The sequence below is a fragment of the Vulpes lagopus genome, chromosome 6, assembly GCF_018345385.1.
Source record: "Vulpes lagopus strain Blue_001 chromosome 6, ASM1834538v1, whole genome shotgun sequence".
NCBI lineage: Eukaryota > Metazoa > Chordata > Mammalia > Carnivora > Canidae > Vulpes > Vulpes lagopus.
In genome coordinates, this window is record NC_054829.1 from 62,830,320 (window position 1) to 62,857,972 (window position 27,653).

The 27,653-nt window shown below is 35.7% G+C and overlaps 1 protein-coding gene across 1 annotated transcript in view; it reads right to left on the bottom strand.

Moving 5' to 3' along the window:
* The window catches only part of NUBPL (nucleotide binding protein like), a 216,033-nt gene that overhangs the window by 26,588 nt on the left and 161,792 nt on the right, over positions 1–27,653 (bottom strand). The window contains exons 7-8 of the mRNA XM_041759641.1: positions 24,253–24,346; positions 5,753–5,838 (exon numbers count right to left, since the gene is read on the bottom strand). Of these exons, the coding sequence (XP_041615575.1) occupies positions 5,753–5,838; positions 24,253–24,346 (180 nt within the window). The remainder of the gene's footprint in view (positions 1–5,752; positions 5,839–24,252; positions 24,347–27,653) is intronic.

Genomic DNA, 27,653 nt, shown 5'->3' on the forward strand with positions numbered 1-27,653 from the left:
TTGCCAAACAGTTTTAAATCATAATCCTCATAGAGAATGGCAGGGATTTGTGATTGAGGATCTAACCTCTTATTTCTACTCATTGTCAACCTGAGCAAAAAACTAGCACCTGGTAGATTTATCAATGGCAGCCTAACTCTCAAAATCCCTTAGATTTTTGTCATTTTTTTTCTAACCACCCCTACCCTATGTAATCAATTGCCAAGCCTGTCAATTCTTCCTTCAAAATGTCAACTATATTTATTCCCTTTTCCATTTTCAATGCTGTCAGATCCCTATTCCCTATCACCTACACCAGTGTTATTCCAAATTATTAAAACTGTCTTACCATAAGAGAAATATTTTAAATCTTGATCCAACACAAAAGCCCCCTTTATGTATGTATAACTGAGACCAAATCTTTATAAAGCAATACTTTGTCTTCCTGAGAGTAATTTACCCTGTATTGTTTACAGGGTTTCATTGCTCACTGTATTGGTTTCATGACTCATTGGTGGGTCACAACCTGCAGTGTGAGTAACTCTGAGCATTGCAAATGCTTCCTTAATGTTTTCACTCTCCCGGCTCCTGCCCTTTCTATTAATTTCCACCAAATTAAATATTTTTAAAGCTCCATTCTAATTAAGTCTATTTCTCAACCAACATTATTTATGGACTCCTCTAAATCTCAAGAAGAAAGTCCAAATCCTTAGCTCAGTGGTTAAAACTCTACCAAATCTGGGCCTAGCAGAGCTACGCCAAAGCATATTACTTCAACTATAGACAAACTGAACAACCCTGAACACAACTTGTGATTTCCTGATTCTTTTTAGACTAAATTCTGTCCCTACTCAAGTCTCTGGATATGCCTATGGAAATCCTACTCCATTCATTCATTCTGTATTTATTTAGTGAGCAGCTGTATGTTCTTGGCACAGAGGGAGGTAAAGGGTCCCTTCACTCAAAGCTTATAGTATGGCATGCACAAATGTGAAAAGTACTGACAAATATGAAAACAGCTACAAAAGGGGAATTAGAGTCTTACTTGATTATGCACCAGAACAAGCTCACCTAGTTAACAGGGACAGGGCAGTCTCCCAGAGAAACAATCATTCAATCTAAGTACCAAAGGATAAAAAGGAGCTACCAAGTGAAAAATGAAGGTAAAGGGATCTCATGTGGAGAAACAGCATGCTCAAGGCCATGAAGAAAGAAATTCTGTGGAAGTCTAAAATAAGTGGAACATGACCAGTTTCACTGTGGCAGAGAGAATGCAAGGCAGAGTGGCCTATGAGCTGGGGATAAAGACAACAGCAGATTGTGGCTGCCATTATATACCAGGTCAAATGTCTATATAATAGGTACTTATATGCCTGCTATATACCAGGTAACTGAGCATTTAAGAATATTTAAAGCATGTTTTCTTACCCTCCAGGATTCTTCTTCTGTGGAGACTGACAGGTAAACTATAGTGGGATAAGGGCCAAGCCAGACATATGTTCAAGTAGTTCAGAGAAAGATTAACCTTTTCTGGGAGTTTGATAAAAGTTTCCTAGAAAAAGTAATGCTGAGCAGGGATTTGAAATGTGAATATGAGTTCCCAAGCTAATGATGGTTTATCAGGAAAGGGACTATATATACAAAATAACAGGGATGTGAAAAAAATCATGACTTTTCCATGACAGCCCTACTTACTAGCACAAAGAAGAAAGCGTCCTCATGTTCTTCAGAAATCAGGGCCCCTTGACCATAATGGAGCCAGTCTATAGGATGATAAGGTATTTGGCAAAACAAAAACAAAAACAAAAACCTTTATCCTTCTTTTTTTTTCTTCTAATTAATAAGAGAAACTTATCACAGTACTTTGCTTATGGAAGGCACTCAATAGGAGTAAATATATATTTGTAAAATTAACTACTTATTGAATTAAAATTAACTAATGGATCCCTATGTATAGATGCTGTAAGAGGGGAAATATACTTTAATACACTTTTCAGGAACTGAGAAGGAGATTGCCCAAGAAGTTGGGGCTGGATAGTGAAATCCCTGAAACTTTAAGTTCAAATGGTAGAAGGACTCCAAGTTGAGGTGCCTGGGCCTCCTTTGAAGAAGAAGCAATAAAAATGGTTAAGAGTGACAATGCAAAAAGTACTCACAGTTCAAAATGTGTAAGATTGAAAAAAAAATTATTATTTAAAAAAAAACAGTCTGTAAACACTGAGATAATCAAGGATTTGGCAGAGCTGATATGATTTCAGGCAGAGAACAAAGAATTTAATAGTTCATCTCTTCTTCTCCTTCCCCTAACCATGCCTTAAGTTTTATTTATTTATTTATTTATTTATTTAGATTTTATTTATTTATTTGAGAGAGAGAAAGTGAGTGAGAGAGAGAGCATGAGCAGGGAGAAGGGCAGAGGGAGAAGAAGGCTCCCTGGATGAGCAGGAAGCCTGATGATGGATGAGGAGGTCTGATTCCGGGACACCGGGATCTTGACCTGAGCAGAAGGCAAGACATTTAACCGACTGAGCCACCCAGGTCCCACAAGCCTTGAATTTTAGGAAACCATTTAAATTAACTTCAAAATATTCTTGTAGATATTACTAAACTCTGTCCATACCAATGAATTCCAATGACATCATTGTTTCCATGGGAACTAATGCACTTCAAAAGGGGAAAAAACAGAAAGCAAGACTAAAAACTAGGAAAAAAATGAAATATAAATGGCATCAACAAAGCATAAATTACTCCTTTGCATTTATGGAACACTTTCTAATTTCAAATGCTTTGCCTTCACTTAGATTCCAAGGCTCTTAAGTGTCAGAAGGATCTCAGAGGTCATCAAATCCACATCCTACTTATAGCCAGGATTCCCTTTACAATGTAGCTAGCTGTACCATGGCTGTCCACTTGTTTCTAGAGCTCATTGTTGGAAAGTTCTCTCATTCACTTGCAAAGATTACTGAGCACCGATCTTGTTCTGCAGGCTTAAGAGATGATTAAGATATTCTACCTCCTTTAAAAATTTTTGCTGTTTAGAGAGCAAATAATTGAAACATAGGAGTGAAAAAAAGAGGGTTATAATAAGGATACAGGATGATGTCAAAAGAACCAATTTGGAGGGATTATGCATTTCCAATGACTTTTACTTCTATTCCACTTCATCCCCACACACCCATGACCTATCACATTCTGGTGCAAACTTAAACTTCAACATTAACTTTCTGGATCACAAACAGCTCTTTCATTCCAAAACTAATCTTGCACTAGTCTATGAGCTTTATGCAGCCCAAGATCCTTCACTTGAAATATTTCCTCACTGTATTTCCTTGCTGGCATCTTCAACTTTCATTTTCAGTGGCACCCACCTAGTGACCATCCCTCTTTCCCACTGTTATATTCCTTCCATAGGAGTCTCTGTCTCACCTTTTGTCCCTTTGTCCTAAAGTGTAGAGAAAAATCTGTCAGAACAATTATAAGATTGCCTCTTTACTTAGATGGCAGTACCCATCAGGTGCTGCAGGTAAATGAAAATAACCTAGAGACTAAAAAGGTGCATGGCTGAATTTGCCATCTATGGTCATTAGACCCCCAACTAGCAAAGTGCATGTAAAACCCGCCCCATAGCCATAGTCACATCAAGTGACTGCATTCGTTAAAATAGTCTCTTGGTGAGCAAAATGATAATTTACAGAATGGGAAATAAAAAAATGTTGGTTTCTGCTTTTTAAAAAACTTTTCCTCAATAATTTCATGATACTTTAAAGTAAACTGGACATATACCTCTTACCCTCATCTTACAGAATGAGAACTTAAGCATTCACTTGTTTGTATACTGACAGGATGACGATTAACTTTGAAGTGGCAGGAACAGACCACTGGCTCTGTCACCTAATTTCTGCTAGAAAGAAGGATTATATATTACTTGCTCTCATAATTTCTGGTAGATAGACGTCTCTCTTACTTTTTTGCTGATTTATATTTTAAAATCCCATGTAAGTATTCTTACTTAGTTATTTGGGTGGGTAAGTATTACTTGTACCTAGTTTATTTTGGAGGCCATAATTGCTCAAACTATGTGCTTTGAAGATTTTATTTATTTAATTTTATTTATTTACTTATTTGAGAGAGAGTGAGTGAGCGAGTGAGAGAGTGAACACAAGCAGGAGGGAGAGACAGAAAGAGAAGCAGACTCCCTGCTGAGCAGGGAGTCCGATGTGGGGCTCAATCTCCAGACTCTAGGATCATGACCTGAGCTGAATTGACTGAGTTACCCAGGCGCCCTGCAAACTATGTGCTTTAATGAGACATTTTTCTGAGGTGTGCACTTGATTACCACTGCTTTCAAAATTTTCCAAGCTAAAATTCACAACATATAATACCATGGGGGTTTTATCATTCATTTATCCATATATAAAGATAGGCCTTAAATATTTCTGATTGTGGGAATACCCTCAGATCATCCTTATTAGGCTCCTCAATTTTCCTAAGACAATCTGGACCCAGTCCAGAGCTCCACAGCTTGTTAATGCATACAGTTCTGCATTAACTGGCAAGGGAGAAGAGGTACTTGTCAAAGAGGATCATCTCAACTCCACTACTCTATTATTTTATACTTTTCAGATGTGCTCCCCTGGGAGAAAAATATTTGTGAAAGAGCCCATTCATGCTAGTACATCACTGGATCTTATACTGTGTTAGTTTCATTGAAGAATTCAATGAAAGTTATGAATTCTCTCCATATTAAAACAAACTCAAGTGAACATATGATTTGGGAGTGGAGGAGGGGTGGAGGCAGAAAGAATCATGAGATTCCTGAAGCTAATTTATGGGCTGAAGCCTAAAAAACTCTGCTCTATAAGCTCTAAAATCTATCCCTGAATTAAGCAAAGCCACTAGATAATCATATGGATGGAGGCATCACATTGGCTTTGTACAAAAATGCTTGTTATAAACTGTACTCTGGCATAAGTCCGCTTGCTTTTGCTGATGCAGGCTAGGAGGATGAACCCTCTACTTATAGTTTTAAAAAAAGTCAATCAGTGTGTTCATTATATAAACAGTCTTTTCTAAGAACCTAGGGGAGATTTATGCCTCTCTGGTCTCAGTTCTCCTTCTCTTGAATATCATGTTCTTTCTAATCTCATGGAAATGGACAGTTTTATAAAGGCTCTATGTGATTGCTAAAAAATTCATGGATTACTTCTAGCATCTATTTAAGTTCCTTAATGGCATGTAGTTTGTTTACAGATTTGCTTCTCATTCTGATTTTAATTATCCTTTTTCTTAATATTACTACATTTTAGATTTATTTTATTTCATCATATGGTGTAGAAAATCCTTAGATACTTTTTAGAAGATGGTGAGCTACAAATGACTTAAATTGGAGACAGAGGGAAAAAGTCATCTTTTTCACCTTGGCTTCCTATCAGTGCTCTATTCTAGTACCTCCACCTAAACACTCATGGGGGGGGGTTTCTGTTGGTAATATCTCCAAGTATTTGGAGAGATAGTACTTGGTCATAGAACTCATACCTGATGTTTTAGAATTCTTTAAAAAAATATTTTAATGCAGTTAGAATTCTTCTTGATTAATATAACATATACACATTAGCACCTATATGTGTGTTGTTAAAGTAACCATAAAGATGAAGTAGTGTTTTCATTTAGGTTTCTGCACAGAAATAAATTAAGATTTGGACTGTATTTCTTCATGACTTGCTTCTTCAGTTAGAGTGTTCCATATTGTAACAATGAAGCTGTAAATGCTTACAGGCACGTGGACTTTCCGAAACATCTCAGCACCCTTATGTGCGTCCACCAATGCAATGTCCTGGGGCGTAGAGACGATCACAGCACCTAACCAATAGAAATGACACCATCATTTAATTCTTTATGGAAAGATTACTTCCAAAATTATATTGCTTACATGCTAAAAGAGCCTACTACTACATTAACTATTTAGGTCATTTGTACAAATTTTACATACATGAATGGGAAAGATGAGGAAATGTCTACTTTGTTCTTGTCTATTTTTGACTCCTCACTTCTAAAATAACAACTGACTGACCAATGATTCAAGATCACAGCTATGTCATCAAGACTTTCTTCCTATTCAGATAATGTGCTAGTTAGAAGATGCACAAGGTAAGCTCTGCTTTCAAGAAGCTAATAATCTACTTGGAAAATCCAAAAAAAATTAAAGATTACAACACAATGTGCTAAGCATTGTCACAGAAGTATGCCTCTTCAATATTATGGAATTAAAAAGGAGAAATAAAGGAAAGATAACTAACTCATTTTAGGGGTCAGAATGATGAAGGTGATAATGGATGGAGTGAAAAAGCAGGAGACAAGGAGAAACAATAGGGGAAAGGTTTCAGAAAGGTGTGATTCCTGAGCTGAGTCCTAAAAATCTATATTATAGAAACTCACTAGTACAGAATGCACCATAAAGTACAGTTTGGTGGGGGTAAAACTAGAGGCTGTGGTAGAAACTGAGATGGAAAATAGTGGTGGCCTAAATGAAGGCAGCAACAAAGGTAGGTGAAGATAGATGCTTTCCTGGGTCTCCACTATGACCCAGCAGAAACCAGATGGTCCTATGATATAGCATTTTGAGAGAAAGTGCAGTGTAAATTTTTAAATGGAAATATCAGAGGGCTGGTTATGATCTGCAGTTTGTGATTTCCTAAATTTTGTGGGTTTTTCTAGATAACCTGAAAAATAATTAATATAAACCTATCCTACATTACCTAGATAACCATCATCTTCTAACTAAATATACACTGACATGACATTTCAGAGCTCCAAACTATTAAACTGGCACTAAAAGGTATTATTTCATCACAACTAATGGAAACAGATGTAGGATCAACAATAAATAATGGACTGCTCCAATGAAGGTCAAATGATACTACAAAGTATAGTTGAAGGGGCATTTTGAAGCAGTCCAAATAAAGACAAGTGGCAGGGAAACCAAGTCATCACAAAGCACATGGCAATATAGGCATGCCAAATTTAAAAGAACCTGTGCCATAGGAGCTAGCTACAAATTCATCTTGCAATCAATATTTTCATTTCAGCAAAAAAACACTTCATCTTTCACATTAAATTAATATCATTAATTTGAATTGTATTGATTTTTTTAAGTTTTGCTTGTATTTCCTCTAAAATTTTTAGTTTTTAAAAAATTACATAAGGCCTATAAGTTTAAGGAATTTATATTTACACCTAGCTAAGTAGTCTTATAATAAGAGTAAGTCAATATGGGGTATGGGGCAGATTATTTTTCCTTTAGAAGGAGGGCCTATTCATTACTCAAGTTTGAGAAACACTAGCTTTAGAATTCCAACAGAATCAGAAATCAAATTTTCATTCCATAGCCAACTTCCTATGTTACTAGGGCAATAATCTCTCTGAGGTTGCTGTTACTATGCCACTTTATAGATGAGGAAACTAAATCTCAGAAACAATTAAATGAAACTAATGTATGTAAGGTGCTTGACATGATGCCTAGACACAGGGTAAACATTCAGTAAAAGGTAGCTGATGTTGTTGTTGCTCATATTATCACATTATTTTATTACTGCTATTAATAACATGTCTTAGAAGTTGCTGGAAAAGTCACTTTTATATGTACCACCAGGCAGCTCACCCTACTTTTCAAACTGTTTCACGGGTCACCACAACCTTCTATTTCTATTTGCTCTGCCCAAGGAACCAAAAACTAGTTGACTGTTTTCTTTCCTGTCTTTCAAAGATTGATGGAAATCACATCTTTGAAAAAAATTATACTCGATTCTACTCCACAGAGCTAATATACATCCACAATTTGCCACCTTCTAGGTTCTGTTATCAATCTATTTCACTGCTTTTTCATATCTAGGCATTTGGAAGGAATCAGATTCCAGTTCTGTGCCCATCTAGCTGTGTGATTGACCTCCAGCAAGTAACTCAGAATCACTCTAGGTCTCAGTTTCCTTAGCTACAAAGTTAATGCAAAGACTAGATAGTCTCCAAGGTCTCAGCTAGCTCAGATTATATGGTTTAGCACTGCTTCTAAACTATAGTTTCCAAAACCACTCCTGTTCATCCTGACTACTCAGTAAACCTATTTAAGTGAATGTGAAATGCTACCCTACTCTAAGAATAATGACTGTTCAATCTTAGAGCCACTATCTTCACATGTAAATAAAACCTCCTTGGCTATTTCTACCAAATTCTCTCTTAATTATATAACAGTATACAGGGGGTTTTCTATTGCATTAGCCCTAAAAAGCACTTTCAGCTTTCACATGATACAATCATTTTATTATTTTAAATAGCCTTTGTTTACTATTTGTATTACCACTATATGATATAATTTCATGGGCAGTTATGATTTTTCTCATTTGTTACTCAAATAAAACAGACACAATGTCACACACAAAATAGGCACTTAACAAAAAATAACAATTTCTTATATTTTCAAATCATCTATCCTGGACTACTGTTACATGAGTTCTTAGTTGGTAACTCCTTGAACTAGCAGTTAAGAGCTCTGAATTCTGGCTATGTTTACTATGTTTTTGTAACTATGTAACCTTGAATAGCTCACTAAATCTCAATACATCTCAAGATGTATTATACAGAACTCTTCTGTTAAATGCACCAATATCCATTGTTCCTATTTAACTCAAAGAGATGTTCCATTAAAAAAATGTATAAATGTTACAAAAATGTTTGGCAATATTATTTTGATAGCTATAAGACCCTAGAGAGAAGGCTGAAGTACCTTGGTTTTTGCTGTACTTAACCCTAACATAGTATCACAAGTAAGCATCTATATCATCTGAGTTTCTTTGTAATCTAAATAGCATCATTCATAAATCAATTAATAACAACTTTTTGACAAGGACACTGATCATTTTCTATCATCAAATGCTTACAAAATGTAAACATTCCATTAGAACTACCAGCCACATTTATAAAAGATTTTTGGGGAGTAGCCTGGGGTGGCTCAGATGGTTAAGTGTCAGCCTTTGGCTCAGGTCATGATCCTGGGGTTCTGGGATAGAAACCCATCAGACTCTCTGCTCAGTGGGGAGCCTGCTTCTCCCTCTCCCTTCCACCTATCACCCCTCATGCTTGCACATGGGCGCTCTCTCTCTCTCACTCTCAAATACATAAAATATTTTTTTAAAAAGATTTTTTCGTGTAAGAGTTCTTTTGCTGAAGTACATGTTCTTAAATAATTAAATTCTTAATCACAATGTAATCAGTCTTTAGGACTATTCTGAGAAAAATTTTCTAGCCTTCTTTAAAGAATACAAAAACATAACTAGCCCACACAGAAATCACTACTTCTTTTGTCATACCAAATTTTAATACATCAAATAAGTAACCATTTGAGACAGCCCTACAATGACCTTTAGCATGTATAAGGAAATAGAACAAAACCTCCATTAAAATTAAATCATTATTAATCAATCTATACATTATAATCTAGAGTTTTAAATTTTAAAAGAATTATATCAAGCTTTTTCTTGTTACTGTATCTCTTTTCTTAAAACAGTTTCCAAATCTGCTATTACATTTATCTTTATTATTTTTGGCTATCTACCTAATAAATTTTCATTTTTATCAGGGCATGAATAAATATAAACTAACTCAAATTTTTCCCCTTTAATACCATCACTGATGATGTCACTTTAGTTTTCTGATGGAGGGTTAGTTCGGAAACTTGTGCTCCCTCTACTGATCACAAAGAATGCTAGTGCGACAAAGAGAATTTTCAATTTGCAATAAATAAGAATATTTTCTAGGGGTAAAACATAGTATTATAAAAGAATAGTATCTCAAGAATTCCAGGGATAATTTGATAGAAAATAAATGCCCAAGTCCAAACAATTAAACAATATTTTTAAACGTTATTTTCCAAGTTGTAATCTTTTTAAAAGGCTTTTTATCAATGGAGATTTACTAAAATATTATCTGGCAGATTCTGGCAAATATGTAAACATTCTAAACAATACTTATTTAGAGTATTGCTTTAATTGCTAATCCTCTTGACTATTAAAAATAAGTTCTATATCTGCATATATGAATTTGGTTCAGAGTTCAGAGTAAACATTTAAAACTGATTATTCCAGATGTTAGGCTGATCATAATTACACCAGTGTGGAACTACTCAACTATGCCATTGTGCATCTCAGGGCATAAATTGGAACTAATTCCCATGCCTGATTGAGAATTTCAGTGTAGGAAACTACTATGTGCAACAAAAACTGCTCATAATTATATCTAGATGAGTAACTCCATACCTTACAACTCTTGAGTACATCAATGTAAAGTCAACTAAGACTTAAAAGAACAAATTAACTGCTATTCTCTCTTTTTAAAAAGTAGGCTCCATGCCCAGTACAGAGCTCAGTGTGGGGCTTGAACTCATGACCTGGGCTGAAATCAACTCATGAAATCAAGAGTTGGATGCTTAACCAACTGATCCACCCACGTGCCTCAAATTAACTGCTCTTCTTAATGTTCATAGTACTCTAATAAAAAGTGCTGCTGATTCTCCGAGATTTAAAGATACTTGCAGTAAAATAATCATTCAACTTCTGCTAGCTTAACATAAATAAATACCAAATGTATCATTGTTTATTAACTATACAATATAGATTGGTTTTGGTATTTTTTAGTTCTTCCTGTCTTTCTCCTCTGTAGCCCTGAAATTTCCTTAATTATAAAAATTATTTGCTATAAGATGAAGGAATGTCCACTAATATTAGTATATGACTAAGTAAAACTAAATATTTAAAAAGGTAAATCTATCTCAAATGTACCCTCAGACTGTGTTTCAACAGAAAATATAAATAATTCTTACATGAGTCATAGTTTTGGACTCTTTGCACCATTCCAACAGAGAACTGACTATAGTCACAAAAGGGATATGTTTATTAATTTAAAGATCAATCATTATTTTCACTTTAGAAATGAATTACGGTACAGGAAATTTGTCAATGGCTAACAAAAATTATACAAACACAATAATTAGTGGAAACCACAGTATTTCAAATTCACTAGTGAGAGAAAGAGTGTGCACTCTGGAACTTTAATGAGAATTCAAGTTCGTCAAAGGAATCTAGGTGTGTATCTGCTACTTAGGGACAAAGACTGGCTCTTCAATAATGGAGTTAACAGGTAATGGGCTTCTAATCACTTCACCTTAATGATGCTGATAAAGAATTCACCAGGGCTATCCAGACGGCTGGTTACCAAGGAACCACTCAGGACAAGTGAGACTTTCAGAGATTTTAAAGAGCTTGAGCTGGAAACAAATAGCTCATATTCTTCACTCATGCTTGCTTGCTCTCTTATTCTCTTCCTCCTCTCACCTCTGATGTTTCCAGTAAAGTTAAAATACTTGCTTCTTTGCAGTCTTGATTCCATCTTTAATGTTGATCAGTAAACACCTTGGGGAGCCTACTTGTAGTATACCTATGTCTCTACAACTCAGAAAGAAAGCTCTTTTGCTCTTCTATGAGAGTCTGTTCATGTTGTATTCTTAGATTTAATATTTTGCATTTCAAATTCTGTTAGATGCATATATAGCTCAACCTGCCTAGGCTCACAGTGAGTCACCACCAAAGGCCATTTTGTTTAATAATGAAACACATTCCTTTTATATATATTCTTTCTCTAATATGAACTCCAGAGAGAAGAATTACTACTCCCTGACTACCCTAACTTTAGTTACCCAGGTATGTCTTAGGAAATAGAGACTGAGATTTTATATGGAAAAAGTTTACTACATTTCCAAATACTATCATACTTAAGATGTGAAAACATTCTTCAGAGCTAAACTTCTGATTCAGATCAAATTTCTAAAATCTATGATCAAGAGCAAAAATTTTTTTTTTTAACTTTTATTGGTGTTTAATTTTCCAACATACAGAAAAACACCCAGTGCTCATCCCGTCAAGTGTCCACCTCAGAGCCCGTCACCCATTCCCCTCCAACACCCGCCCTCCTCCCCTTCCACCACCCCTAGTTCGTTTCCCCGAGTTAGCAGTCTCTATGTTCTGTCTCCCTTCCTGATATTTCCCAACATTTCTTTTCCCTTCCTTTATATTCCCTTTCACTATTATTCATATTCCCCAAATGAATGAGAACATACACTGTCTGTCCCTCTCCGATTGACTTATTTCACTCAGGATAATACCCTCCAGTTCCATCCACGTTGAAGCAAATGGTGGGTATTTGTCGTTTCTAATTGCTGAGTAATATTCCATTGTATACATAAACCACATCTTCTTTATCCATTCATCTTTCGATGGACACCGAGGCTCCTTCCACAGTTTGGCTATTGTGGCCATTGCTGATAGAAACATTGGGGTGCAGGTGTCCCGACGTTTCATTGCATCTGAATCTTTGGGGTAAATCCCCAACAGTGCAATTGCTGGGTCGTAGGGCAGGTCTATTTTTAACTCTTTGAGGAACCTCCACACAGTTTTCCAGAGTGGCTGCACCAGTTCACATTCCCACCAACAGTGTAAGAGGGTTCCCTTTTCTCCGCATCCTCTCCAACATTTGTTGTTTCCTGCCTTGTTAATTTTCCCCATTCTCACTGGTGTGAGGTGGTATCTCATTGTGGTTTTGATTTGTATTTCCCTGATGGCAAGTGATGCAGAGCATTTTCTCATGTGCATGTTGGCCATGTCCATGTCTTCCTCTGTGAGATTTCTCTTCATGTCTTTTGCCCATTTCATGATTGGATTGTTTGTTTCTTTGGTGTTGAGTTTAATAAGTTCTTTATAGATTTTGGAAACTAGCCCTTTATCTGATATGTCATTTGCAAATATCTTCTCCCATTCTGTAGGTTGTCTTTTAGTTTTGTTGACTGTATCCTTTGCTGTGCAAAAGCTTCTTATCTTGATGAAGTCCCAATAGTTCATTTTTGCTTTTGTTTCTTTTGCCTTCGTGGATGTATCTTGCAAGAAGTTACTGTGGCCAAGTTCAAAAGCAACAAATAGACCCCACCCCCAGCAGAAGAAGAGAGTTAATTAAAATTCGAGCAGAACTCAATGATATCGAGACCAAAAGAACTGTGGAACAGATCAACAGAACCAGGAGTTGGTTCTTTGAAAGAATTAATAAGATAGATAAACCATTAGCCAACCTTATTAAAAAGAAGAGAGAGAAGACTCAAATTAATAAAATCATGAATGAGAAAGGGGACATCACTACCAACACCAAGGAAATACAAACGATTTTAAAAACATATTATGAACAGCTGTATGCCAATAAATTAGGAAATCTAGAAGAAATGGACGTATTCCTGGAAAGCCACAAACTACCAAAACTGGAGCAGGAAGAAATAGAAAACCTGAACAGGCCAATAACCAGGGAGGAAATTGAAGCAGTCATCAAAAACCTCCCAAGACACAAGAGTCCAGGGCCAGATGGCTTCCCAGGGGAATTCTATCAAACGTTTAAAGAAGAAATCATACCTATTCTACTAAAGCTGTTTGGAAAGATAGAAAGAGATGGAGTACTTCCAAATTCGTTCTATGAGGCCAGCATCACCTTAATTCCGAAACCAGACAAAGACCCCACCAAAAAGGAGAATTACAGACCAATATCCCTGATGAACATGGATGCAAAAATTCTCAACAAGATACTAGCCAATAGGATCCAACAACACATTAAGAAAATTATTCACCATGACCAAGTAGGATTTATCCCTGGGACACAAGGCTGGTTCAACACTCGTAAAACCATCAATGTGATTCATCATATCAGCAAGAGAAAAACCAAGAACCATATGATACTCTCATTAGATGCAGAGAAAGCATTTGACAAAATACAGCATCCATTCCTGATCAAAACCCTTCAGAGTGTTGGGATAGAGGGAACTTTCCTCGACATCTTAAAAGCCATCTACGAAAAGCCCACAGCAAATATCATTCTCAATGGGGAAGCACTGGGAGCCTTTCCCCTAAGATCAGGAACAAGACAGGGATGTCCACTCTCACCACTGCTGTTCAACATAGTTCTGGAAGTCCTCGCCTCAGCAATCAGACAACAAAAAGACATTAAAGGCATTCAAATTGGCAAAGAAGAAGTCAAACTCTCCCTCTTCGCCGATGACATGATACTCTACATAGAAAACCCAAAAGCCTCCACCCCCAGATTGCTAGAACTCATACAGCAATTTGGTAGCGTGGCAGGATACAAAATCAATGCCCAGAAATCAATGGCATTTCTATACACTAACAATGAGACTGAAGAAAGAGAAATTAAGGAGTCAATCCCATTTACAATTGCACCCAAAAGCATAAGATACCTAGGAATAAACCTAACCAAAGAGGTAAAAGATCTATACCCTAAAAACTATAGAACACTTCTGAAAGAAATTGAGGAAGACACAAAGAGATGGAAAAATATTCCATGCTCATGGATTGGCAGAATTAATATTGTAAAAATGTCAATGTTACCCAGGGCAATTTATACGTTTAATGCAATCCCTATCAAAATACCATGGACTTTCTTCAGAGAGTTAGAACAAATTATTTTAAGATTTGTGTGGAATCAGAAAAGACCCCGAATAGCCAGGGGAATTTTAAAAAAGAAAACCTTAGCTGGGGGCATCACAATGCCAGATTTCAGGTTGTATTACAAAGCTGTGGTCATCAAGACAGTGTGGTACTGGCACAAAAACAGACACATAGATCAATGGAACAGAATAGAGAACCCAGAAGTGGACCCTGAAATGTACGGCCATCTAATATTCGATAAAGGAGGAAAGACTATCCATTGGAAGAAAGACAGTCTCTTCAATAAATGGTGCTGGGAAAATTGGACATCCACATGCAGAAGAATGAAACTGGACCACTCTCTTTCACCATACACAAAGATAAACTCAAAATGGATGAGAGATCTAAATGTGAGACAAGATTCCATCAAAATCCTAGAGGAGAACACAGGCAACACCCTTTTTGAACTAAGAGCAAAAATTTTTAAATGACAGACTGTGGGACTTGTACTTTTCTACATACAAGTGCTTAATGAATTTAAAGTAGTTTTTAATATGAATCTGACTACCCATTGGCCATTATACTAATCACTGAATTTTAAGACATTAAGGAATTTTAGCTGTCAGGCATATATCATGAAATAAGTGCCCAGAAATTCTCAAACAATGAAACTGAATGAACTACTTCCCATTCAAACATAAGCTAAATGATCAAGGAATTCAAATGTCAGATAGGTTGGTACAGACAAAGTGATTCTGAAAGCTGATTATATAAGAATCATTTGAAAAGGGTTTTAGAATCCTGGGTCTTAAAAAAAAAAAAAATCCTGGGTCTTTCCATGTCACAGTTCAGAATTTGTTAATTCTCAGGCTATTTCTTTAAACTTGTTAATTGATTAAAACAAATAATCAATTTGTTAATTGATTGCTATAAATTCAACATATAAAATACAGTAACTCAAATACAAGAGCCCAAAAAGCTTATTTCTTTAAAATTTAGATTAGAAAATACTGTTGTTCATTAACCAGTGATATTATATTTAGTTTTATAATTTGATTCCCAATGTAACAAAGACTGAAGTTTCAGACTGAGTACCAGGAATGCCCTAAGTGATAAAACCGTGGAATACAGTTTCTAGCCTTTAACACCTGGCTACAATTTATATAACAAGACATATTTATTCTGAAAAGAATTTTTATAATTTGATAAATAAAACAATAATTCTTTTCTACACAATGCAATTCTTGCCAAAAAGCCGTTAATTATAATGCTGCCTAGTTTTTGCATAGAAACACAGTACATATGGAAGTCGTCCAAAATTGACAGTCTCCTTCAAAGTTCCATTCTGCAAGTTGAAAACATAAATGAAGATTTAGTATCTTTGAATACTAGGAATAGCTATGACCTAAGTCTTCTATCTTTAAAGTATCAGAATGTTTCTAGCTTTACAGTTTGAGGTCATTGTAAACTATAAAACTGTAGGGGAAACAAAGCACTAAAATCCAAAATAGCCAAATGTTTTTCTTTGAGTTATCAATGGTTTTCCAAAGGATTAGTACTGTATCTTTAAAAAATTACTCTTTTAAATTTCAAAACAATTCTAAGGGGAAAAAATAGCTACTCAAAAAAAAAATTAAAGACTTCATTTAGGTTATCTAAGTGAAACCACTATGTTCCTTTTGTTTTGAGAGAGAAAATTCCAGATAACAAGGTAACTATTTCAAAGGATGGCCTAAGGTAATTCACTTATTCAATAATAGCAACAATAAGCTTCTGATCCTTCAAAACCCAGTAGGTTTTCATACTATCAAAACTACTGTCCAAATTAGCAATCAAAGAGTATTACCTGAAAAGAGATAACTGATTAGGCCAAATAAACTGCTGGTGGAGGGGAAAACACTAGTGTGGAATTGTACAGCTTTTCCTCCTGTATCTTTGATGAATGAATAGAGTTCAGTTACTGTAGCAATAGGCCCAATGCCTTTCACAAGCAATAAATGCTTTTCATTTTAAACAATGACTGAAATATTCAAGTGGCATAATTTCAAATTCCTACCTCGACTCATTTAAATGAATTAAGAGGCAAAAAGGCCTCTGGCTTTCCTTCTAACCACAGGGTCCAGACAGAAAGTGTCATAGACAGGAAGAAAGGGCATCACCTCATTTTTGTAATGTAATACCAGTCTGCTAGTGTAGCTTCTCTTGGAGTCCATATTCAGCATATCATCTAGCTGACTACTCTACCATATACAGTAACTCCTTCTCTAGGAGAAAGGAATCAAAGCAGGACCCACACTAAGACTGTTTTCTGTTCCATTTCTGCCCTTCCCTGAAAGAAAAAGAGAGAAAACAAAGAAGGGATCATGATGGCTCCCCTCTCAACTGCTCAATCTTTGTCCCTTCTATCAGAAAAATAGTTTCCAAGTTTCACTCCTATATCAATTTTACTTAACAAAGGGCAACTTTTTTCATAACTCTATCCTATCAAAATAAATTCTTCCATCCATTACTCCACACTATACAAAATGTACTTATTTCATTACTTATCTACAAATAAATTTTCTGTTCATAAATTTGATGACAGTACAATTTTGCCTTGTGATAGTATGGATTTTCACTACTTTGACTGTACTACTACTGGTATCTGTATTAGCTCGCAAACTTGTAGAGGGCACAGGTCTTTGCTTTGTATTTCAGCTACTGCAAGTTTCTAATTCACAATTATAATGAGGACCAGAAGAAGAAAAGAAGCTGTTTTAGTTATTTTCCACTTGCTGCACTTCACTTCCTTCCCCCCACCAAGCTCTGCTTCATTTTCCACCCCTCTCTATCCTGATCAATGCCTGGGTAGCCGATCTCTGTGGACTAAACCACCTGAGTTTTCTTACTGGCTTTCAATGGAGATCTGCCAGTAGGAAGTACCTGCAGGATATGAAACTCTGAGAGGAAAAAGAGGCTGCAGGATTATTACCTACCTCGTACACCACTCACTCCCTAACTTGCAACCATTCTGGCCTTGGCTAAGTTCCTCTGTGGCCACCATTCCCAAATGGCAGACCCTTTATATGGCTCTAGCGGTCACCAGGTTCTACTGCCACAGTTCATTCCCAGGCCCCGTTAGGCAGAAGGGACAGTAATAACTTCCTACACCACTAGTTTGTAGGTACTTCACCCTCTCTTGCTGGTTTCCTTAATGCTGCCATCTCTCTATTACCAGCCCCCTCACTAACTTCATTCTGTTAATTCCTTTTAAGGTATGTCATCTATTTCCTGCCAGGACCCTGACTAATATAGCATCTTAATACAAATAACTTACTAAAATTCTCCAGTCTCATGAAAAAGCACTGACTCTTCATATTCTAAGAGTTAAAGTCAAAGTCAGATAGTCTATATAGTCATACAGAGGACTTTAGTTAAGGCAAAGGAGGAGAGAAAAAAATTTAACTAACATCTATTAGAATTCAAATACCAGCACAGTGCATATATTTTCAAAATATTCAAGGTACTCATAATGTTCCTCAAATAAATATTAATCCTCTTCCATTAAGGAAGAGCAGATAAGTGTTCAAAAATTCCCAAGAGCTCATTGCTATGTCTTAAAAAACCCAGAAGTCAACCCCAGGATTTACCTGACTCAGTATATGGCAACAACTAATTTAAAAGCTTAACAAGCAACAAGCAAAAACTCAGCAAACTGTATCACTTGGGGGGCGGGGGGAAGAGTAAGAAAAATAAAACCAGCACTGATAACTCTGCCTCTGTTCCTTGGCAAATTCAACAAGAGCAAATCCAAAGACTATAATTGGTTATTTCCCATCCTTTATCTTGTCCTTTTCCCACTAGCAATTACTACAACTACTAGCTATTTGTAGCATGTAATGATTCAATAGCCCATGTATGCTCAAATTTAAATCATTAGCCACTAATACTGCTATCAACATATTTATTACTATTGTTGGTACACAACACTTTTAACACATATAAAAGGATGATTTTTTTCTTTAAAGTTTCTTCTTATGAGCTTGTCATCCATTTAATGGAATAAAAAAATGTAACACACACAAAGAGCTGCTAATTAGCATTCAGAAAAAGGATTGTTTTGTTTATACAGGTCTGCCTCCATAAATTTTCCAAAAGGAGGTCCCTTTCCAAATACAAAGCATTTCACTTCATTCTCAACATGCCTTGGATATATGCAAAGTTGATACAAAGGCTCTTTCTAATTGATGACATATCACCACCAAAACCTCACCAAAAAACTCAAAGTAGTTTCTAAAAATATATAATACATTTAGATAGAGGTTTTACGTGATCCTTTATTTGATCCTTACAAGTCTGTGGGGTAGACAGGTATTCCACAGGTAAGAATAAATAGAGAGTGAGTTAAGCACTTTGCGTAGCATCCCTAGAAGTAAATGAGAAAATTTATTATTGTCTTACAATGGAGCAATGCTAGTGATTCTCTCTACTCACTTGGTGGAGTCTGTATGTAACCAAATAGCAAGTGTCCACATGCACATTATTTCCCAGACACCAAAACAAAGTTAATATTAAAGGTATCATCTAACCACAAGGACATGATATACAGAACAGGAAAATGGTTGGCATAAATAAACCCCTAAAATGAAAGTATTTTTCCCTCAAAGGGAGAGTGAAATAAAATGTGTGTTTTTAATAAATACTTTTTAAAACTTATACAGTAAAAACACCTGGGCAAAAGCATTTAGGGTGGAGGAGATCACAGGAATGAGTTAGTAGATGGTAAGAAAATAAGGAGGCACAAATTTCTTTATATAAACAGTGATAACTAGTCAACTAGCTTTGTTATTTATTCAATCAATATTAATTGCATAAGCTACTGTCCAAGGTACTCTAAGAAATATCATGATAAATAGGAAAAAGTTCTTGCATTCATGTAACTTACATCCTAGTTGAGAAGATAATATGGACACATAGATAAAACTCATTCACTGATTCAACATTTCCTGAATGGTTACAGGAAGGCACGGAGTTTGGCACTGTGAGAAATACAAGGATGAATTAAACAAATCCTTAGCCCTCCAGGGAGTAACAGTCTGGTAAGAAAATAGTTTTGCAGGCTGTAAAGGGAGAACATAAGGAGTGCTGTTAAGAGTGGTCTGAATGAAATGCTATGTGAATTCCAAAAGAGGAGAAATGATTCTCAACTAGGGATTTGAGGAAGATGACAGAAAATAGACATTTGAAATAAAGGGTATGCAGGATTTGGGTACCCACTGATTAGAGAAAAAAGATAGTCTAAGTAAGGGTGAAATGCATATAAAGACAGAAACTTTGGAAAGTAAAGGGAAGATGGAGGGGGCAGTAAGCACCTAAGGGTTTGGGGAGGGGATTCCAGATTATGTGCAGGAGTTTAGGGGGAAGGCGAGGGAAGTCAAATCACAGGGGGGCTCAAATGGGAGTCTAAAAAGCTTATATGGTTTATGGGATATAGGACATAAGAAAAGGTAGAACAGAATATCTTAAGAGAGTTCTAAAGTCAAGTTAAGAGGAAAGGAAAATTAGGTTCGTAACTAGAGATCATTCATTTAGGCTTAGAAAGGCTGATATGAATCTGATAGGCTGTTCCAGATAATATAAATTGATGAAAGCCATGATTCAAGCAAGTTCAGCAACTCCTTGGTCAGTACCCTTCCTGGAGAGAGCTCAATTTTGATTTCTTCAGAAATATTGACTAAAATGACATTGGCCTGAATAAAACCAAACCTCAGGAACTAAGCCTTTATAATACACATGGGCACGCCATGCACACACAATCCCCCCCCCCACACACACACACATCATTTTGGTAGGATACTTTTATTGCTGGATTTTTTTTCTAAGTTTAAAATTAAGAGATGTTCAGTGTAGAAAATCTAGTCTTTTCATTGCTGCTAATTTTAATACTGACATAATAACTGAGAGTACGAATGTACTAACACTGACAGCTACAATTCTGTATTGGGAGCCAGTGTACCTGGAAACTAGCCAACTGTCCAAGACCAGTATGATTAGCCCAAAGATGACAATGGTCTTTCCAAGAATCATTTGGAGCTCTACTCCTAAAGGTCAAAGGAGACTGCTTCTAGTATCTCCAGATCTTCCCTTGAATATATGAGTCAAAGAAGCCCAAAGCAATCTCTCAGGAATCAAAACAGAAACAAGACTAAACATAGTAAACACTAGCACAGACTGTTGGTTGGACACTTATATAGGGGTGTACAGGTTTAAGCATATATTTTTTAAAAATTTATTTATTTATTTATTCACGAGAGACACAGAGAGAGAGAAGCAGGGACACAGGCAGAGGGAGAAGCAGGCTCCATGCAAGGAGCCCAATGTGGGATTTGAACCTGGGAATCCAGGATTACGCCCTGAGCCAAAGGCTGACGTTCAACTACTGAGCCACCCAGGTGTCCCAGATTTAGGCATATTCATGAATAAATTTATTTTTATCAGAAATCATCTAGATCAGAATAATTTCAATCTAACGAGTTTGAGTGAATTAGAACTAAACTCAGAAAATAAGTGAGTCAAATGCTGTTGGGCTTTGTGTTAGAATAGCTTTATGTAGAGGTTGAAAGCATGAGCTTTTTTAAAAAAAATTTTTTTATTTATTTATGATAGTCAGAGAGAGAGAGAGAGAGAGAGAGAGAGAGAGAGAGAGGCAGAGACATAGGCAGAGGGAGAAGCAGGCTCCATGCACCGGGAGCCCGACGTGGGATTTGATCCCGGGTCTTCAGGATCGCGCCCTGGGCCAAAGGCAGGCGCTAAACCGCTGCGCCACCCACGGATCCCCGAAAGCATGGGCTTTAAACTCAATCAGAACTGATATAAGCCTCAGCTATGAACTACTGTAACAGTGTGACCTTGGGAAAGCTGCTTAACTCTTCAAAGATATAAGAAAATAAGGATAATATCTGTGATAATTAAATATAAAAATTAATATATGAGATACTGTCCTTAAATGCCAGTTTATTAATAATGGGTAATTATCATGGTACCAATTTATACAGAAATCTGTCCTTAAAGAATCAATGCTTTCTATCAATATTTCTAAATAGAAAATGCTCATTCAAGAAAATTTAGAAAATACTGATAAATCATAACTTTACTTCCACAGTCCAGAAATCACTAAATTTATGAATTTTCAAAAACATTTTTCTGGCACTTGGCTCTATTTTTTTTAATGGATCAGACTTGGGAAGTAAAATAAATGTTATGTTTCTATAACAGAATTATATAAACACCCAAAGTTTCATTTTTTTTATTTCTTCCCCTTAGGCTGAAAAAATACAAAGCAAACAAGGTATGGTGCTATATATATATATATATATATATATTTTTTTTTTTTAAGAGACAGAGAGAGAGTATTTAAGGGAGAGGCAAAGGGAGAGGAGAGAGAATCTTAAGCAGACTCCATGCCCAGCATGGAGGCCCAATATGGGGCTCAATTCGCGACTCTGAGATCATGACCTGAGCTGAAATTAAGAGCCAGATACTTAGCCAACTGAACTACCCAGGTACCCTCATATTTATTCTTTAAAAACTCATCTCTATTAAGTGTTTTACAATTCCCCTCAAATCCATGATCTCTTCGTCCTGTGATCTCTGATATCATGGGGTTTATTAGACTTCTCATACAGCAGGTTTTCACACTGAATTGTAGTTCTTTTCTTAGCAGCCACTTGTTCCCCATGCCCTTCCCCTTGGCTCTATATTCTAGAGCTGGGGCTTTTAACCTAAGAACTGTGAATCTCCTAAAATGCACATTAAAATAGTGTTTCTGTAAATACAAATACATCTTCCTGGAGAGAATCCATATATTAATTAAATCTCAAAAAAGTTCTGAGTATCAAAAAAGGTACAGAACTCTGGTCTAGGGAAAACATTTGTGATTTAACTATCCTTGGATCCTCTACAGTGCTTAGCATCTATCTTTATATGCATAAATATTTGTTGATTTAAAATTTTATTAATAAAGTAAATAGTAGATACATAAAAATTTACCTATTCTTCAAAATATATTTCCTCATATATTTTTCTCATTCATTTCCTCATCTTAACATAAAAAATACTGCTTCTGAAAGAATGGTGGTTACCAGAGTTTAGGGAAAGGAGGAAATGAAGAGTCACTGTTTAACAGATACAGAGTTTCAGTCTGAGAGAATGAAAAAGTTCTGGAGTTGTATTGTGGTGATGGCTGCACAAGAATATGCATGTACTCAATATTACTTTATGTCATGTTTTACCATCACTACAACAAAAAAATACTGCTTTTTATTACCATATGATATTAATGACTTATTTATTTAGGGCAGACTCTTCATCAAAGTAAAGGAATAAAGAAATATTACTGGTTAAATTTTAGCATATAAGAAAGAAATCTTCAAAGGAGAAGCAAATCTTAACCTCAATCTACATATTGTTGGTTTTAAGTACAAATAAAAATAGGGTGATATAATCATAAATCCTATACAAATAGAGGGGCTGTTATCTGAGTAAACAAAGGTAAATTGCTTGCGGCTATCAGTTTATCTGTGTGAAGTAAATTAAACTTTTCAAGGTACCAAATCACAATTCAGGGAATACATGATAATTTAGCCCAACTGTATCAATGAATTATCCATATAAATAATATAAACATTTTGGAAGTCTGCAACAGGCATTTCAAGATGCCAGGAGCACATTTTATTCAATAAACATCTAGCAAGTATTCCTAAGATTCAGAAATACATAAGTCCCATAAATACTTAAAAATACCAAGAACAGACTATCTAGTACACTGATTACAAAACAGATGTATCCAACTATTTTCCTATGCCACTTCACTTTACTCCCATCTCATATTGTCTAGATTGCTTCACCAAAGAAAGAGTCTCTGACTCAGTAAGGTAGCAAATATATTTAAATATCAAAAATATTCATGTTACTGCCCTTTGGGGCAATCTCAAAAAAATTCATTTTAATGATGCTATGTTGATATTTCCAACCAATGTGTATGACTTATCAAAAATCTAGATTCTAAACCTTTTGGTGATTAAATGTCAGTAATATTTCTTGGTTATTTATTACCAATACATAACTGATTTCTAATGACATTCTAAAATTCAATTATTTCCTAATGCCCTTATGTATAAGAGAGATTTACAATTATTTCTCCACTGGAATTTAGGAAAATCCTTGGAAACAGATTCAACATAAAAGCCAACTACTTATATTTAAATTCTCTACCATAGACAAGATAGCTACTATCATAATGAGATATTGTATAGTTGATGTAAGCTAATATGCTATTGCCCTCTTAAGGTTAACATTAAATAATTAGCTGAATATAAATTTTCCCATACTTGCATACACCAAAAAAGCCAAACTTTCCTTATATTTATTTATATTCAGTATTTGCTCAATAAATATTTGCTGAGTGCTACTATGCTGTCACTGCAGGACAGCTATGAACCAAACAGCCACGTTATACCTAAACAATATTTGTTATTGTTTTTCTAGAATACAGATTTATATCACCTCCTTTTCAAAGTGTCTTTATGTTTTTGTAAACACAGTCATTTTGGTAATATTTTGAAAAATTCAATTTATGAATCTGATCTCTAAAGAAAAATTTATAAATGACTGTTTTGAAGACATAAAAATGTTTGCCTATCACAGAGTTTCTTTTTCTGTATGGGAATAGCAAAACACCAAAGACAGCACAAATTAGTTTAAAGTTTAAGATTACCTGAAATGGGAATATTCTGTGAGATGGATAACTGCACATCTCCAGTTCCTGGTGGCGTGTCAACAACTAAATAGTCAAGTGGACCCCAATCTACCTAAAAACCAAGATGACACAAATATCATTGTATGACAATTACAGTGAATAGTGATACAAATAAAAACGAATGTATTAATAACAAATCCAAAGTAACAGCTTTCACTTAAGCCATTACACTAAGTGTCAGGGATTGTGCTGAAGGCTAAGGATAAGCGAATGAGTAAGAGACTTCCTGGCTTTAACAGACCTATGAATGAAAAGGTTAAATTTCCTAATGAACCCTCCTCTCTTGCCCCACCCTCCAACACACAAACACACACACACACACACACACACAAAGGTGAACCTATTCCACAGTGGGCTTCTTCTATTCAGGACCAATAATTTATTTTCGTTGGGGATAGCCTATACCTAGGAAGGCCTCAGTTCTGTGCTCTTTGGTTTTTCGGTACAGCATTTTCTATGGCAGATCCTAATATAACTTTTTAAAGTTTATTATTTTTCCTTCTTAAAACACACTAATAATGAAAACCAAAATGTATGAAGAAAAATTCAGAAACATAACTAGACTTCCAATACTATTAATATTTTTATTATTTCTTTCCAGGCACCTTTCTAAGAATCTATACCTAGAAAATATCAGCTATGTTACCAAGTTCTTAAGGCTCAGCCTCAATTTAGACAGGTCTTAAGGGTTCCTCACACTCTTTAGTCCTTGGATGGCTCCTCCCTCTGAGTACACAGTTTCAGTGAATACCCCTATGATCTTCTCATTTGCCTAAAGTGGAAGCTTGGAATCATCTTTAACACTTCCCTTACCCTCACTAGCCTTGGTCACTTATTTTGCCTTCTAAAAAGCATATATCTACTTCTCTCTTTTCTCATTGCTGAGAACCCAATGGAGATCACAGGCATCTATCACTAAAGCCTTCCAACCAATCTCTGCTCTGACACTGCCCATCCCATTTGTTCCTAACACTACTGGAAAAGGTCTCCTCTAAAATACAAGTCTAATAGTGTCGCTTTTTTGTTTAGAATTATTCTATTGCTTTTAGGATAAAGTCTGAGCTTAAGCTCTAGAACATTCTGTCTGGTCTTCTTCATCTGCTAATTCATCCTCATGCTTCATAATCCAGCTTGAAATTCACTTCCCCTCATTCCCATTAGATTAGATATGGTGTTCCTAGTAGGCACTTTTCCTAATTATTCATTCATTCATTCACTTGTAGAATGTTTTAGTGTCTCCTACATATTAAGCATCGAGCTAGGTATTGATAATTAAATGGTACCATGGTCCTTAGCCTCACAGAATTTATAATATAGGAGGAGACAGAGTAAGCAAATAATGAAATAACTTTTGCAAAGGAAAGAGTTTAGTAAAGTAAGCAAGTGAAAGAAGATCAACATAGCTAAAGAGCAATTATTCATCCACCTATTAACACATATATTCAACACATATTTATTGATAACTGATTAAGTACTAGGCACTGTTCCAGGTGATGGGGATAGATCAGTGGACAAAACAAAGTCCCAGCCCTTCCCAGCCACTGTGGAACTAATATTTTAGCGTTAGGCAGACAAACAGATAGTAAGACAAATCAGAGTGTAAAAAGGGCTATGAACAAGTATCCTTTACTATACAAATTACTTGGTTCCTAATTCAGGTATCTAGGTCAAATAATAGCAAGAGATATTTTAAAAATCTCTTCAATTTTTGAATTTCTGAGAGCAAGTAGTAAGAGTTCAGATAGCAAAGGATTTATCAAAGAATTTCTTTTTTTTTTTTTAGGATTTTATTTGAGAGAGACAGACGGATAAGCAGACTTCCTGCTGAGTGGAGGGGCTGACATGGGGGTTCATTTCCAAAATCCTGAGATCATGACCTGAACCGAAGGCAGATGCTTAACTGACTGAACCACCCTAGTGCCCCAAGAATTTCTTTTAATCTCTTTGATTCCCAAAGTCAAATGGTAAAGGATATTTGTAGAGTAGGGAAAAAGAATAGCACGGTAGAAGGTACTACTTTAAACTGAGTGAAGTCAAAAACTAACTGCAGCAGTCATCTGAAGGAAACAAAGCTCTCCAGGAAGAAGCAACAGCAAGTGCGAGAAAGGTTCTAACCAATGGGGATATGCTTGGCAAATTTGAGCAATAGCTAGGAAGTCAGTATAGCATTTCTAAAATAGTATCCCACCTCCCACCATCAATCTCTCTCCTTCTCTTTGTTTTTTTTTTCTTTTTTCAAACACTTATCAGTACCTGACATTATATATTAACTTGTCTTTTAGGAATTTTATGATATTTCTCAAACACAAGTATTTGATACTGATTGAATGACACATTTTAAAAGAATGATGAAATGATGAACATAAAGCAGTTCATTTTCAATTTAGGGTTCGTTGGTTTGAAAAATAGTTACCCCAAACTTACCCAGGGCCATCATCTATGAAACTATCTACAGAAAAGATCAAGGATACTTTTCATTTTGTATCCTCTGCACTGAAACTCCTAGCACTGGCATACTGACAAGTCTCTTTGTTTCAGAGAACATCAAAGGATTGCTGCCAACAATTTATCATTGTTGTTCCCTGGCATTTAATCATATTTATCACATTGGCTCCAATTTCTTATTTATTTAAAGAGAACTGCTATTAGGTTTCCAAGGAACTAAAAATACTTCACTGTTAAGACAATTTCAAATGACTCTTAAATTGCATTTAAACTAAAAAATGGTTCTGGCCCAGCACCTTGATCACACACAGTAGGCATTCCACAAAAGCCTGCTGACTTAAAATGAACTAAAGTCAGTATCTGAGTTCCAGTCTTACAGCATTCACTAATATTAACACTGAAATATACTGGCTGCCAGCAAGTTACAGATCTTTTGTAAAAGAGTCAGTAAAGCATTGATTTTAGAGTGATTTGGGTATTCTCTAGATTCTACTTAGTGTTTGTTTATTCTTATAAATAGTGCAGATAAATAAGGACTAGCAAAACACCCAGGGTCCTCATTTAGTAAAAACCAGTGATAGATCCCACTGGGATTTTATGTGGCCAGAAGCATATACAATTTGTGTGATCCTTTCTAAAAATAAGAATACAAAATTATGAAGGCAAAATTAGGCACAAAAAGTAAATATTAAAACAAGTAAATATTAATTTAGACTGTGAAAAGAAATCACCCTAAAATGCTGGAGCTTTAGAGATTCAAGTTCCTTTCTCTGAGATCTCTTAAATAACATAAATGCTTACATTGAAATGCTGCTTGACTGCAGCTTGTTTCCTTTTTCCACCTGGAACATTCTACAACTCCCACGACATCACAGGAACCCATGTGAGCACAGAATCTGGAGTTTAAACTTCAT